The 14,613-nt window shown below is 45.6% G+C and overlaps 1 protein-coding gene across 1 annotated transcript; it reads left to right on the forward strand.

Moving 5' to 3' along the window:
• Positions 1-827: 827 nt before the first annotated feature.
• C1QTNF8 (C1q and TNF related 8) lies at positions 828-11,839 on the forward strand. The gene is made up of 3 exons (XM_026685815.2): positions 828-1,064; positions 8,335-8,566; positions 9,828-11,839. The coding sequence occupies exons 2-3, from the start codon at positions 8,341-8,343 to the stop codon at positions 10,391-10,393; spliced, it is 792 nt and encodes a 263-aa protein (XP_026541600.2). The 5' UTR covers positions 828-1,064; positions 8,335-8,340; the 3' UTR covers positions 10,394-11,839.
• Positions 11,840-14,613: the final 2,774 nt, after the last annotated feature.

The following is a 14,613-nucleotide window of genomic DNA, read 5'->3' on the forward strand; positions in this document are numbered from 1 at the left end:
CAGACCTTCCTTCCCAAAACTGCAACTTGAAGAGTCCAAAGCCAAGTAAACTGAGACATCATCAGTGAAGAATGAACACACGGATCCTTTTTACAGGACTGGCACTTACATTCCTCCCTTCCCTTCTCCTGGCCTCCTTGGACAGCCATAATTGTACATGGTATCAGTGATAACATATTGAGCAATAAAGAACCAACTGTGCAACTCCTATAAATCAGAATTGTGCTGGTGTCTCAGGTTTTCAGTGATTGTAATGTTATAAAATCATTGACTCTTTCAATCTGCTGGGAAAAAAAACAACATTGTAGGTTTGTTATGTTTGGGCATTCCTAAACACATAAATAGCTTCTCTTCTATATTTCTTGAGATGCTCATAAATTTCCCCAATGTTCCTTTTAAAAAATGCCCTCTAAAAAATATAAACATGCCAATTGCAAACAATTTCCATTTGATTTTTGGAAGCATGCTTAAGTTTCTGGAGGCACATCTTCCAAATGAATAGTGTATGTGGCTCTGTGTGTATGTTTGACTTTTGAATGAGAGGGGGCTGAAGGATTGTGAGGGGCATCTTCCTGTCCCATCCATTTGCTCCCATGGAAATCTATGGAAGATTTCCAGCTTGGCCCTCAGAACCAACAACCTTGAACTACCTTCTGTTTTGGCTGCTGTCAAACTCTCCTGAAGATAGAGGAGAAGGACGGAGCCAACAACCAACTGGTCCAGAAAGAGAGAAAGTTGAAGAAAAGGCTCCGTGACGTGGCTGTTTTGCAGCCTTTCCTCCTCCTCTTCCCCTCTCCTCCTCTCTGGCATCTGGACTCCTTTGCAGAAATCTGTGTCTTTTTTCCTAGACGGACAAGCTCTCGAGAGCTCTCATTACATCTCAGGGTTCCCTGGAAATATCATTTTCTTTTCTCTGGATGTCTGTTGTGGCCCATGGGGAAAAAAACAACACAAAAGCCGCCAGAAAAACAGACTGAGGCAAACAAGGATTCCTCTTGTGGAGCTCAATCTCATCCTTCCATCCATCCCTAAAAAAGATTTTCCTGAACGTCCGTCCAAGCCAGGTAACGGTGGTGTGTTGTTTGTCCATTTTAAATGTTGTTTTAAAACCTGCCTTAACGGTTGCTCAGACCCTTTTCTCCCACTGTGGAATGATGGTTTCTGCTTTTTTATTTTATTCTCAGTCTGGTTGAAAATTTCTTTCAAATTCCCCTTGGCTGGCTTGTTTCATACTGCAGGTGGTGAAGAGATCCACTGCTAATGTCTGTGGAGATTCTTGGTCCTCCAGAGTCCTGGTTGTCTCAAAAGGCAACTGGACTTTCTTGGTTTTTCTTTGAAGACGTTTCGCTTCTCATCCCAGAAGCTTCTTCAGAAATTCAAATTGCTTAAAAAGCAAACAACATCAGTGGAACCGAAGAAGCTTCTGGGATAAGAAGTGAAATATCTTCAAGAAAAAACAAAGGAAGTCTAGTTGCCTTTTGAAAAAAGCACATCTGGGACTACAAGAAGTCCTTGAATTACAACAGTCCATTTAGCTTGAGACAAGCAGAGTCAATGGGGAAGCCAGTTAACAACCGGCTTAATAACTTAACAAATGTAATAATTCACTTAACAACGGTGGCAAGAAAAATGGTAAAATTGGGGAAAACTCACTTAACAAATGTCTCACTTAACTACATAAATGTTGGGCTCAATTGTGGTTGTAACTCAAGGACTACCTGGACTGCGGTTAATATTTCAACTCACACATTTTTCTATTATTCTGATTAGCAGAAAAACTTCAGAGTTTGAGTTAAAACTAACTGGCTGACTGATTGACTGACTGACTGACTAACTAACTTTCTTCCTATGAAATTGTGGGAAGCCAGGGACTCCATGTCACCGGAGATTAAACATGTTTCTCTGGTTAAGAGTAGGACATCTGCAGGCTTGGCCAGTGAGCAGCGCACTTAAAGCCAGTGCATTGTATTATCCCCAGGACAATTTTCCTGAAATTCTCTTTTCCTTTGAAAAGAAAAAAGAAAAGAAAGAAAACAGATTGATTGAGGACTGACTTAGAAAGAACACGAGAAAGATATTTGTGCTTTGTGCGTTTATGTTCTGTACATACATAATTTGAAAGGAGAGCATCGATATAGGAAAGGCAGAAACACGCTGTTCCTTTTAAAGATCTGCTTTCAAAGAACTGGAATGAATCAAGAGGGAGGGAATGTCATGATTACGAGGTCAGGGCTGGCCCAAACTTTAGGCAAAATAAAACAGGCACTTTGACCTCTGAGGTCGGTCAATGTTCAATTCTCCTATTTTTTTTTCAGTAATAACTTTGGATACCGATCATAAGTGACTTTTTTGAAGTCCGTTGTAAGTTTGAATGGCCATTAAATGACTGGTGGCAAGTTGAAGACAACCTGAATTTTTTGTTTTCTCCCAATGCATCCCTCAGTGTATTCAGAATAACAGAATAACTGAGCTGGAAGGGACCTTGGAGGTCTTCTAGTCCAGCCCCCTGCTCAAGCAGGAGACCGGCCTAGCCAATTTGAGTCAAGTGGCTGTCCAGTTACTTCTTAAAATCTTCCAGTGTTGGAGCATTCACAACTTCTGGAGGCAAATTGTTCCACTGGTTAATTGTCCTCCCTCTTAGGAAGTTTCTCCTTAATTCTAGGTTGCTTCTCTCTTTGATTAGTTTCCAACCATGGTCTCTTGCCTTGCCTTCTAGTGCTTTGGAGAATAATTTGCCTCCCCCTCCTCTTCTTTGTGGCAGCCCTTCAAATACTGGAATACTGCCATCATGTCACCCCTAGTCCTTCTTTTCTCTAGACTAGCCAGATCCAAAACCTGCAGCCAGTCATCCTATGCTCCAGGCCTTTGATCATCTTAGTTGCTCTTCTCTGAACTTTTTCCAAAATCTCAGCATCTTTTTTGTAGCATGGTGACCAAAATAGGTCGCAGTATTCCAGGTGTGGTCTTACCAGGGCTTTATAAAGCAGTACTAATACTTCAGAACTAATTAGAGGGAACTCATTCCTGCAAGTACTACCTTATGCTCTACAGCAGGGGTCCCCAACCGCCGGTCCGCGGACCGGTACCGGGCCACGGAACAAGCCTTACCGGGCCGCTGGTTGCTGGGCGCCGCCATCTTTTTTTGGTAAAAAGTGCTTCCGGTGAGCTTTTCCGGGTAGAAAGCTCACCGGAGCGCTTCGTCATAAAAGATGGTAGCGCAGCTTCGGTGAGCTTTTCCGGGTAGAAAGCCATTTCTACCCGAAAAAGCTCACCAGAAGCGTAACACCGCCATCTTTTTGACGAAACAGCGCTTCCGGTGACGTCACCGGAAGCGCCTTTTCGTCATAAAAAGATGGCGGCGCCCAGTTGACGCCGGTACCGGGCCGCGGCGCCCAGCTGATGCCGGAACCGGGCCGCGGCGTCGAAAAGGTTGGGGACCCCTGCTCTACAGGATCTGGTCGCTACAGGATTGGTAGTGACCAAGGGCATGATTATATCGACGGACATACCTGCATGTGGTTTTATAAAGCAATAATATAAAAGTCTTCTAGTGGTGGGATTCAAATAATTTAACCACCGGTTCTCTGCCGTAATGAGTTCTTCCAACAACCAGTTCATGAAACTGCTCTGAAACTTAATAACCGGTTCTCTTGAACCGGTGTGAACTGGCTGAAGCCCATCACTGGGCCAACCTCCTGCTCAAGCAGAAGACCCTATACCATTCTTGATAAGTGGCTATCCAGTCTCTTCTTAAAAACCTCCAGTAATGAAGTATCCACAACTTCTGGTGGCAAGCTGTTCCACTAGTCCTCACTGTTAGTAAGTTTCTCCTCAATTCCAGGTTGTTTCTCTCCTTGGTTAGTATTCCAAGGGCGGGTGCAGGGGTGGGATTCTACCAGTTTGCACCTATTCGCTAGAACCGGTTGTTAACATTCTAAGCAGTTCGGAGAACCGGTTGTTAGAAGAAATTACTGGGCTAATCCTGTAAGGAAGGCAGGAAGGAAACATTCTGGGGTTGCTTACAGAAACTGCCTCTTCGTTAACCCTTATTACATTCTTGGCAGGACTAGACTTCCTGTCTCTGGAACTTCTCTGGAGTTTTTTCCACCTCCTTTGCTGGTACTTTGCTTGTGTGGAGTGACCATTCAAAGTTACAGTGGCACTGAAAAAAAATGACTTATGACCATTTTTCACACTTACGACTGTTGCAGCATCCTCACAGTCATGAGAGGCCAGGCGAGGAGATGCGTGCCTCAATGTGAGTGATATTGAGTTGGCCACGCCCAGCCAGTCACATGACCACCAAGCCATGTCCACTCAGTCACATGACCACCAAGCCACACCCACCACCTAAGCCATGCCCACAGAACCGGTTGTTAAAAAAATTGAATCCCACCCCTGGGCGGATGTGCTCTTTCTATCTAGAAAGGTCACCTGTCCTCAGGTTTGGTTCTTCAAAATTGACCCAGCCCTCTGAACTGAATTGCAGACGTACCCCTGTCTATCCCTGGGGTCAGCATGGTCAAGCTGACCCCTTCCCTTTTGCAAGGGCATCAAGAGAGACAAACTACTAAAAGGCATTTATTATGTTGCTGTGATGATCTTGAATTTTTTAAAAAACCTTCTCTGCTGCCTAGCATGCCTTCCATCTAATTGCAGCCATTGATCAAAAATCCAATATAGTAAACACGATCTAAAATGTTTTCAAACATTCAAAAGAGTCTTCCTCTACAGGCAAAATTGCTTTTGGAGCTATTTTGTGGCTAGGGGAGGAAAGCCATTTTCAAGGCATTCTCTGTTTTATTTTCTTTCTTTTTTTAAATTCTCCTTGCCAGCCAATTTTGTGGTCCTTGATGTTGTGTGTACAGTATTGTGTGTGCACTATCAAACCTACATCATCATCGTCTTCATTTAATGACCCCATAATCCCTTTTGGGGAGGCATATGGGCAAGTAAATGGAGCTAGCAGTGTTTTAATGGCCGGATTCCTTTCCTGTCTCCAATGTGGAGTTTTGTTTGGCAGATATATTCCCATCGTGCCCAGAGAGAGAGAAATACAATATCTGCCTCTACCTAGGATCGAACTCACAGCCTCCTGATTGTGAGGTGAGAGCTCCGCCTCTAGGCCATCTCACCACTCCCACCATCAAAACTACATCTGCCTTACAAAATTTGGGTGCCCCAAACTCTTGCTTTTAAGCCCAAAATCCAGGCCATTTGAACCTATAACACGTTTACAGGTGATCCTCGACTTATAGCCATTTGTGTAGTGACTATTGAAAGTCACAATGGTATTTAAAAAAATGACTTACAACCGTTCTGCACAGTAACAACCATTGAAGCATTCCCAGGGTCATGTGACCAGAATACAGAAGCTTGGCAATCGGCAACGTCCCAGGTCACTGGAGGCTAAAACATATAAAGAACGGTTGCTGGAACTGGGTCAGAGGTGGGTCTTCAGCAGGTTCTGAACAGTTCTGGAGAACCGGTAGCGGAAATTGTGAGTAGTTCGGAGAAACGGCCAATCCCACCTCTGACTGGCCCCACCAACCCCATCTCTTCTCTGCCTCCCATTGAGTCCCAGCTGATTGGCTGGGTCTCCTTTGGTTGCCCTGCCCAGGAGAACGGAGCTGGAAAGCAGGTTAGTGGGGTGGGGAGGGAAGGGAGATTTTGCAGTATCCTTCCCCTGCCACACCCACCAAGCCACACCCACCAAGCCAGGCCCACAGAACTGGTAGTAAAAAAATTCGAATCCCACCACTGAACTGGGTATATCTGATGAAAAGAAGGACTAGGGATGACATGATGGCAGTGTTCCAATATCTCAGGGGCTGCCCCAAAGAAGAGGGAGTCAAGCTATTCTCTGAAGCACCAGAGGGCAGGACAAGAAGCAACAGATGGAAACTAATCAAGGAGAGAAGCAATTTAGAGCTAAGGAGAAATTTCCTGAAAGTTAGAACAATTAATCAATGGAACAACTTGTGTCCAGAAATTGTGAATGCTCCAACACTGGAAGTTTTAAAGAAGAGATTAGACAACGATTTGTCTGAAGTGGTGTAAGGTTTCCTGCCTAAGCAGGGGGTTGAAATAGAAGACCTCCAGGGTCCCTTCAGGTCCCTTCTATTCAACATTCCCTTCTGTCTATTCTATTCTATTCTATTCTATTCTATTCTATTCTGTTCTGTTCTGTTCTGTTCTTTCTGTTCTATTCTATTCTCTATTCTATTCATTCTATTCTATTCTTCTATTCCATTATTCTATTCTATCCTATTTTATTCTATCCATTCTGTTCTATTCTGAGTTCTTCTCTTCTGTTCTATTCTATTTGTGTTCTTGTGTGTGATGTGATCTGTCAAAACTCTGGGCATGTACTTCTACTTTACCTCTTCTAAGTAGACAAGTTGAAGGTTATATTTTGCTTTGCTGAATATTTAAAGGCAATGCCTGATGTTGCATGATCACTTCGAAGCAGTGGTGGGGTTCAATTTTTTTTACTACCGGTTCTGTGGGTGTGGCTTGGTGGGCGTGGCAGGGGAAGGAGACTGCAAAATCCTCATTCCCTCCCCACCCCACTAACCAGCTTTCCAGCTCTGTTCTCATGTGCAGGGCAACCAAAGAAGACCCAGCTGATCAGCTGGGACTCAATGGGAGGCAGAGAAGAGATGGGGTTGGGACAAGTCAGAGGCGATATTGGCCGGTTCTCCAAACTACTCAAAATTTCCATTACCATTTCTCCAGAACTGGTCAGAACTTGCTGAATGCCACCTCTGCTTCGAAATCTAAGCATTGTTTCTTCTCAGCTTGATTTGGCCCCTTGTTTTCCTTTCTGCAATCCAAGGTTATTGCCGCAGATTCTTGTGCTACTAGAACAAATGTGATTGAATTTCCATAACATTTTCAAACTGTTTTCCTCTTGTGCGCTGCTATTATAATCAAAACGCAGATTGTTCAGAGGTGACAGGAGCAACTCTTCTAATCCTTGTTTAATATCATCTGATTCATATAAGTTTTTAAAAATAAACTATATGAAATTGTATTATGGTATGATTTTATATTGCATTGCTAAATGGAAATGAGCCATTTGATTCTTTTTGCCATTCTCTTCAAAGGAATTCAGGAAAAAAAACAACAGAAAAAGGATTTTTGTAGAGGTAAAAGTCTCTTATTCAACAGCCTCCTTTATTCCGCATCAATTTGTGAATTTCTTATGAAGTTACTTTCTATCAGCCTGAAAAAAAAAATGGAATGGTGGGAGATAATTAGAGATTAGAAAAAAAATCCTACTGTATTTTTCTTCTTGTTGTTTTTGCTCAGTTTAATGGAATAGAAAGAAAAGTTTATTTTAATTTCCAAAGAGAGAAATTTTCTAAATTGTCCTGGGAGAAAGACAGGTGGTCCTTGACTAATGACCACAATTAAACCCAAAATTTCTGTTGCTAAGTGAGACATATGGTAAGTGAGTTTTGTCCCATTTTATGACCCCCTTTGTCACCGTTGTTAAGTGAATCTGGCTTCCCCCATTAACTTTTTTTGTCAGAAGGTTGCAAAAGGGCATCCCATGACCCTTGGGATGTTGAGATGGCCTATAAGCCAGTGATGGCGAACCTTTTTGTTGTGGTGTGCCAAAAGTGTGCGTGTGCTGGCACCCACAGTGCAATGCACCCCACCCCTGCGCATGCACATGCAACACCCCCGCATTCCTTACCTCCACTGTGCATGCACATGCCTCCCAGCTGATTTTTGACTCGTTTGAGGCAGTTTTCATCCTCCTGGAGGCTCAACGGGAGCCTCTGGAGCCTTTGGAGGCTGAAAAACGGGCCCGTTTCGGCACTTCCGGTATTTCCGGAAGGCCCATTTTTCGGTTTCCCGAGGCTGCAAAGGCTTCCCTCGAGCCTCTAGGAGGGCGAAAACTGCCACAGATGGGCCAAAAATCAGCTGGAAGGTGTGCGCATGCACACTGCAGGTAAGTTTGGCTGGGGCTCATGTGCCCACACAAATGGCTCTGTGTGCCACCTATGGTACGTACGCCATAGACTCACCATCATGGCTATTGCTATTGGCTAATCAATCAATAAAATGTATATAAATACTACAAGAAGAAATATTCTAGGGTGATTTGGGGTTGATGGGGTTGGCGGGGCCAGTCAGAGGTGGGATTGGCCGGTTCTCCAAACGACTCAAAATTTCCACTACTGGTTCTCCAGAACTGGTCAGAACCGGCTGAATACCACCTCTGCCTAATGCCCCTGTGAAGCTTTTTTAATGGGGCAGATATTTCTAAAAGGGCAGCTGACTTTCCTTTTTAAAACCCCTTCCCCTTTCTTCTTTGGCCAGTTAAAGATGCATCCCTCCTTTCTCCTGCTCTTGGTGTGTTTTCTGCATGCCAGCAGTCTTCCGGGTGAAAAGGCCGCCCCAAAGAAGAGGAGGGCTCCGCCGTGTGTACGATGCTGCGGAGAGGACGAGCAGCTGGCCTCCATCACTGCCTCCCGATTCGCACGGATGACCAGCAACTCTCGTTATGCGCACCCTAAGGTCCAGCCTACCATTGATATCCACATCTTAAAAGGCAAGCAATCGCTTTTGATATTTTTTTTCTCCTTCATGCAAAGCTCTGATCGGTATCTCTTCTTGGGTCAACCTTGTCAGGTAGACCAGATAGATTAGATTAGATCAGTGATGGCTAACCTATGACACGCGTGTCACTCGTGACACACCGAGGCACTTTGACTGACACGCCTGTTGGTGTGGGGAAAACCTGCACATTTAGAGGCTGCCTGTGCTCTGCTCCAATCCCTGCTCCCTGCTTGTTGCGTGGAGGCGTGGTGTCACCGCTGCCGCAAGATCTTTGCAGCAGAGAACCAGTTTTAACCGCCATAAACTGAGGTTTGTCAGTTTCATTACCTCAGGAACGCTACAGGAGCAAAGGAGATCCATGAGGTTCACAGCCCTGTAAGGTGGCCTTCCGATCCCCACATCCTGCACCTGCAGCCCTGAGACCAGGGAGACGGGTTTCACAGCCCTGTGTGATCACCCCAGCCCAGTCCGTCATAAACCAAATTATTGATATTTCTTGAAGTGACACACGACCCGAGGAAGGCTACACTTTTTCCCGATTTTCGACACACCAAGCTGAAAAGGTTAGCCATCAGTGGATTAGATTAACGGAAGGGACCTTGTAGGTCATCCCAGTCCACCCCCACCACCACCCAAGCAGACCCTATACCATTTCTGAGAGTTGGCAGTACAGTCTCTTCTTGAAAGCCTCCAGTGATAAAACTCCCACAACTTCTGAAGGCAACTTCTGTACCGTGGGTTGAGTGTTCTCAGACCAGTTCTATAGAACCGGTTGTTACAATTCTGCACAGTTTGGAGAACTGGCAAATCGTGTCCCTGGATGGCCCCGCCCCTTTCCGCCTGCTCCTCCCCTCCCCGTCCAGTCAGTCCTTATCATGCATGCACACATGACCAATCATTGCTGACTGCGTTCTCCCCCGCCCAGTCACTCCTTAAGGCATTTTTTTTCCTCCCAACGATCAGCTGTTCCGATGATCAGCTGTGCCAGGATCCCCCTCGCTGTCTTACTGCTTCTCCCAGGAGGCTTCCCTGAGGCCCAGGAGACCAAAAACACAGAGCACGGGGAGTGCTGCAAAAAAAGAAGCCACACCCACCCAGTCACATGGCCATGCCCACTTAGCCATGCTCACAGAACTGGTTGTTTAAAAATTTGAATCCCACCCCTGAGGAAAAGGGAACTGAAAAGAAAAAGGGCAGGGCAGCGTTTCACACCCTCTACTTTTGTGACACCTTATTCCTTCTTGTCTCCGTAGGAGAAAAAGGCGAGATGGGGGAGCGAGGGCTTGAAGGGCTCGAAGGCAAAACAGGTGAGCCAGGCCTGCAGGGATCCCATGGCCAGAAAGGACAAAAGGGTCAGGTGGGCCCCACTGGCCACTCCTGCAAGCAGCATTACGCTGCCTTTTCGATCGGGCGCAGCAAACCCCTCCACAGTTTGGAGTACTACCAGCGGGTGACCTTTGACACGGAGTTCGTCAACCTCTACAAGCATTTCAACATGTTTACGGGCAGCTTCTTCTGCTACGTCCCTGGGATCTACTTCTTCAACCTGAATGTCCACACCTGGAACTACAAGGAGACTTATCTGCACATCATGAAGAATGAAGACCAAGTGGCCATCCTCTACTCTCAGCCCAGTGAGAGGAGCATCATGCAGAGCCAAAGCCTTATGCTGGACCTCCTGGAAGGAGACGAGGTCTGGGTGCGGATGTTCAAGCGGGAGCGGGAGAACGCGATCTACAGCGAGGAGTCGGACATCTATATCATCTTCAACGGCCACCTAATTAAGCCAGCCGTAGAAGACACTCCAGCCCAAGGCTAAAGGTCCAGAGGTGGTCCGTCTACTCTTTGAATGGTGCTTTTCCATGGACGGCAGCCTGCTTGCTTTGCGCAGGGAAGTCTACGACTACTCACCGCGGCCAACTCAACATAGCCAACTCGCCATGGCCAACTCACCACAGCCAACTTACCATGACCAACTCGCTGCTGGAAAACTCGCTGCAGGACAAGAGTTACATTAATAGCAAAGAAATGGTGGAATAAAATAATTAATAATTACATTATTAATATGCTTTAAAGTAATTACATTGAGCCACGGTGGCACTGTGGTTAGAGAGTGCAGTACCGCAGGCTACTTCTGCTGACTGCCAGGTGCCTGCAATTTGGCAGTTTGAATCTCACCAGGCTCAAGGTCGACTCAGCCTTCCGTCCTTCCGAGGTGGGTCAAATGAGGACCCAGATTGTTGGGGGCAAGAGGCTGACTCTGTAAAACCATTTAGAGAGGGCTGTAAAGCACTGTGAAACAGTGTATAAGTGCTATTGCTATAATTAAATTGAATTGTCCTGCAGCGAGTTATCCCCTGCTGAATTGGCCACGGTGAGTTGTCCTTGTCTCTGTGCCCAGGGCCCCAGGGGCATTAACTTATAAATAGGTGCTATTAGGCTTACAACTTTTTCCAGTGTTGTGATGGAGACAAAATCCCAGATCTTTGGGATCCTGCTGGTTAGTTCTCACAAAACGGGCTGCCAGGGAGGAGAGTTTGCCAATTCCCCCAGGGGCTAAGACCAGTTACAAAAGACCTCTTGACCATAAGACATGTGAGTAAGGCTGGTCACCGTCCCCACTGCTTCAGGGACTCCATCCATCACTTCTCAGAGTCCTTGACCTTCTTTTGAGGCAGAGAATATGCTTCAAAGAAAAGGGGGCGGGGGAATCCAAAAAGCAAAGCTGACATTGTCTGGATTGGCGTGTAGCCATGTGCCATTTTATTTCCTAAGGATACTTGCTGGATTTTTGTGGGTGCAAAGACATCCTTGGGAATCGAGATAATATGGCTAATCATTTACTGACTATTTGAATAGCAGACTTCTTAGAGTTGGAAGGGATCTTGGAGGTCTTCCAGTCCACCCCCCATGCCCAAGCAGGAGGCCCTATACCATTCCAGACAAGTGGTTTCCCAATCTCTTCTTGAAAGCCTCCAGTGATGGAAGCACCTACAATTTCTGAAGGGAAGCGGCTCCACTGGTTGACTGTCCTCACTGTTAGGAAATTTCTCCTTAGTTCTAGGTTGCTTCTGTCCTTGATTAATTTCCATCCATTGTTTCTTGTCTGACTTCAGGTGCTTTGGAAAATAGAATACAGAATAACTGAATTGGGGTCTTCTACTCATAATATGTGTTCTCTCTCTGTTCATGAACTGGGTCTACAATCAATGTTATTGAATGGGGATTAATGAGGTGCTTAAAAGTAATAAAGAAGATCAGAAACACATTCTTTCTCTTTGTTTTTGTTTTCCTCCTCTATTTCCCTTTGTGTTTTTTAACATTTTTCTTTTCTGTCTTGTTTACTTTCTGTTAGGCATATTAAAACAACAAAAGAATATGCTAGGAGTTCTGCTTGACTCAAGGGAATCTTTCCCCTTTTCCCTACCTGCTAGTTGGGAAGGACCGTTGTTTTTTTTTAACCTTTTGATTGTTTTCGTCTTTGTGAAGAGTTTAATTAAACAATACAGAAAATTTTGGATGTCTTGATATTAAGAAGTCAGTCTCTTTTCATCTAAGAATCTTCTTTTGTGATGTTCAACTTTTGGTGAAGAGTTTATTCATGAAGGGATCATTACATCTACGCTACGGAGATTACTGGATGACTTGGATTGAAGCAGTGCTGTTGCCAAATTAAGTTGGAGGTTAACTTTGGTTTCCCTTAGAATAGAGAACTGTAGGGCTGGAAGGAACCTTGAAAGCCTTCTAGTCAAACCCCTGCTCAAGGCGGCAGATTTCATACCTTCAAACTCATCCCAACTCATAGAATAACCGAGTTGGAAGGGACCCTGGAGCAGGGGTGGGACTCCACAGGTAATAACAACCGGTTCAGTGATCACACGCATGATAACAGATAACAGATGATCAGAGTTGGAAGAGACTTGTAGGTCATCTGTCAACCTGCAGAGACCACACCATTTCTGACAATGACAGTGGAAGAGACTTGTAGGTCATCTAGTCCAACCCCCTGCCCAAGCAGGAGACCCTACACCATTTCTGACAAATGACAGTCCAGTCTCTTCTTGAAAGCCTCCAATAATGAGGCTCCCACAACTTCTGAAGGCAACTTCTGTTCCATCGGTTGATTGTTCTCCCTGTCAGAAAATTTCTTCTAATTTCTAGGTTGAATCTCTCCTTTCCATCCATTATTCCTTGTCTGGGCTTCAGGTGCTTTGGAAGATAGCTTGACCCCTTCCTCACTATGGCAGCCTCTCAAATATTGGAAGACTGCTATCATGTCTCCCCTGGTCGTTCTCTTCACTGGACTAGCCAGGCCCAATTCCTGCAACCATTCTGCATATGTTTCAGTCTCCAGTTCCCTGATGCTCCTGGTTGCTCTTCTTTGCACTCTGTTTAGGGTCTCAACATCTTTCTTATAGTGTGGTGACCAAAACTGGATGCAGTACTCTAGGTGTGGCCTTACTAAGGCTTTATAGAGTGGTATTAACTGCTGGCTCCTATTTAGCTGGTTGTCCATTAAGACTCCAAGATCCCTCTCACAGTTACTGCTATTAAGCCTGAAGTTTTTGTTTCGTGACCATGGTGTTTCACTTAATGGATGAAGAGGAACTCAAAGGTGCTATTTTTCAAAAGTTAACTGGACATTTTTTCCTCTTGAAGTAGAAGAAGATGTTTTACTTGTCATCCCAGAAACTTCATCAGTAGTGATGGGGGTAGGGGTGGGGCGATGGAAGAATTGCTTCCAACAGGATGTGTGTGTGTGTGTGTGAGTGAGTGAAGGGATCATATTTCTTTGCAGTCATCGGATTGTTAGCACTCCGAGAGCCATTGAGACCCCTTGGATTCTCCCCCCACCCACGTGCCTCCAATCCAGATGAAAGGGAAGTAAGATTGGAAAGCCATCACAATCACATGATGCCCTGATTAGTGACGGTTGCACTTAGCAACTAACTCGCTTGCCCAATTGTGGTTGCTAAGCCAGCAATGACTACTAAGGCTAGTCTAGCTCTGTCTAGACTGGCCCTGATGATGTTCCCTAGTTGGGTCATGAAACATCTGCAAGAAAACAAGCAAACTCAGAGAGCCCCAAGGAGCCCTCGTGCCAACCCTGAGCTACAGATATTCTTCTTCATTATAATGACAGGTACCTGTGCAGGTACCTCCTGTTGGTTGCTGTGATTGCAATGCGTGTTCCTTTCCTTAGGTACAGGGCAGTAGTGGCATTCAATTTTTTTTACTATCGGTTCTGTGGGCACGGCTTGGTGGGTGTGGTGTGGCTTGGTGGACATGGCCTGGTGGGCATGGCAGTGGAAGGATGCTGTAAAATCTCCATTCCCTCCCCCCACTCCTGGGAGAAGGTTACTGCAAAAATCCTCCCCACCCCACTAACCTGCTTTCCAGCTCTGTTCTCCTGTGCAGGGCAACCAAAGAAGACCCAGCCAATCATCTGGGACTTGGGAGGCAGAGAAAAGATGGGGGCGGGGCCTGACAGAGGTGGGATTTGCCAGTTCTCTGAGCTACGCAAAATTTCCGCTACCGGTTCTGTAGAACCGGTCAGAACCGGCTGAATGCCATCTCTGGTACAGGGCAGTTACCTAGCCTGGTATTTCCCCCAGCCCCTTTCTTTCGCTTAATTGGATTCCTTTATAAAGTGTTGCTCTTCAATGCCATTCTGTGTTTTTGCAGAATGAAAAAGGCATTTCCATTCTCAGAAACAAGGAATCCGTTTAGGACAACGGCAGCTATCCCTTCGCCGGCTCTGAATCTCCAATCATGCCCACCTCTGTTTGCCCCAGCTACAGGGTTGTTTGCAGTACGACTCCGGGGAACCTTCGCTCGCTCCCACCTATCTAGCGCTGACATTTTGTAAGTGGCTGATAAGGAAGCTTGTAAGCTTGTAAACAAGCCTATAAACCCGGCCAATCCACCTTGTCCACAGAGATAACTGAAGAGATTTGGGCTGCTTGTTTCCGCTGAGTTAGAATCAAACGCTGCTCTCTTGGTGGGGCTGTAGCTGTCCCCTTTACAAAGACCCCACTC

This window comes from Notechis scutatus, chromosome 12, assembly GCF_049901735.1.
Source record: "Notechis scutatus isolate UNSWTSFEM ecotype Mainland chromosome 12, rNotScu1.2, whole genome shotgun sequence".
Taxonomy (NCBI): Eukaryota; Metazoa; Chordata; class Lepidosauria; order Squamata; family Elapidae; genus Notechis; species Notechis scutatus.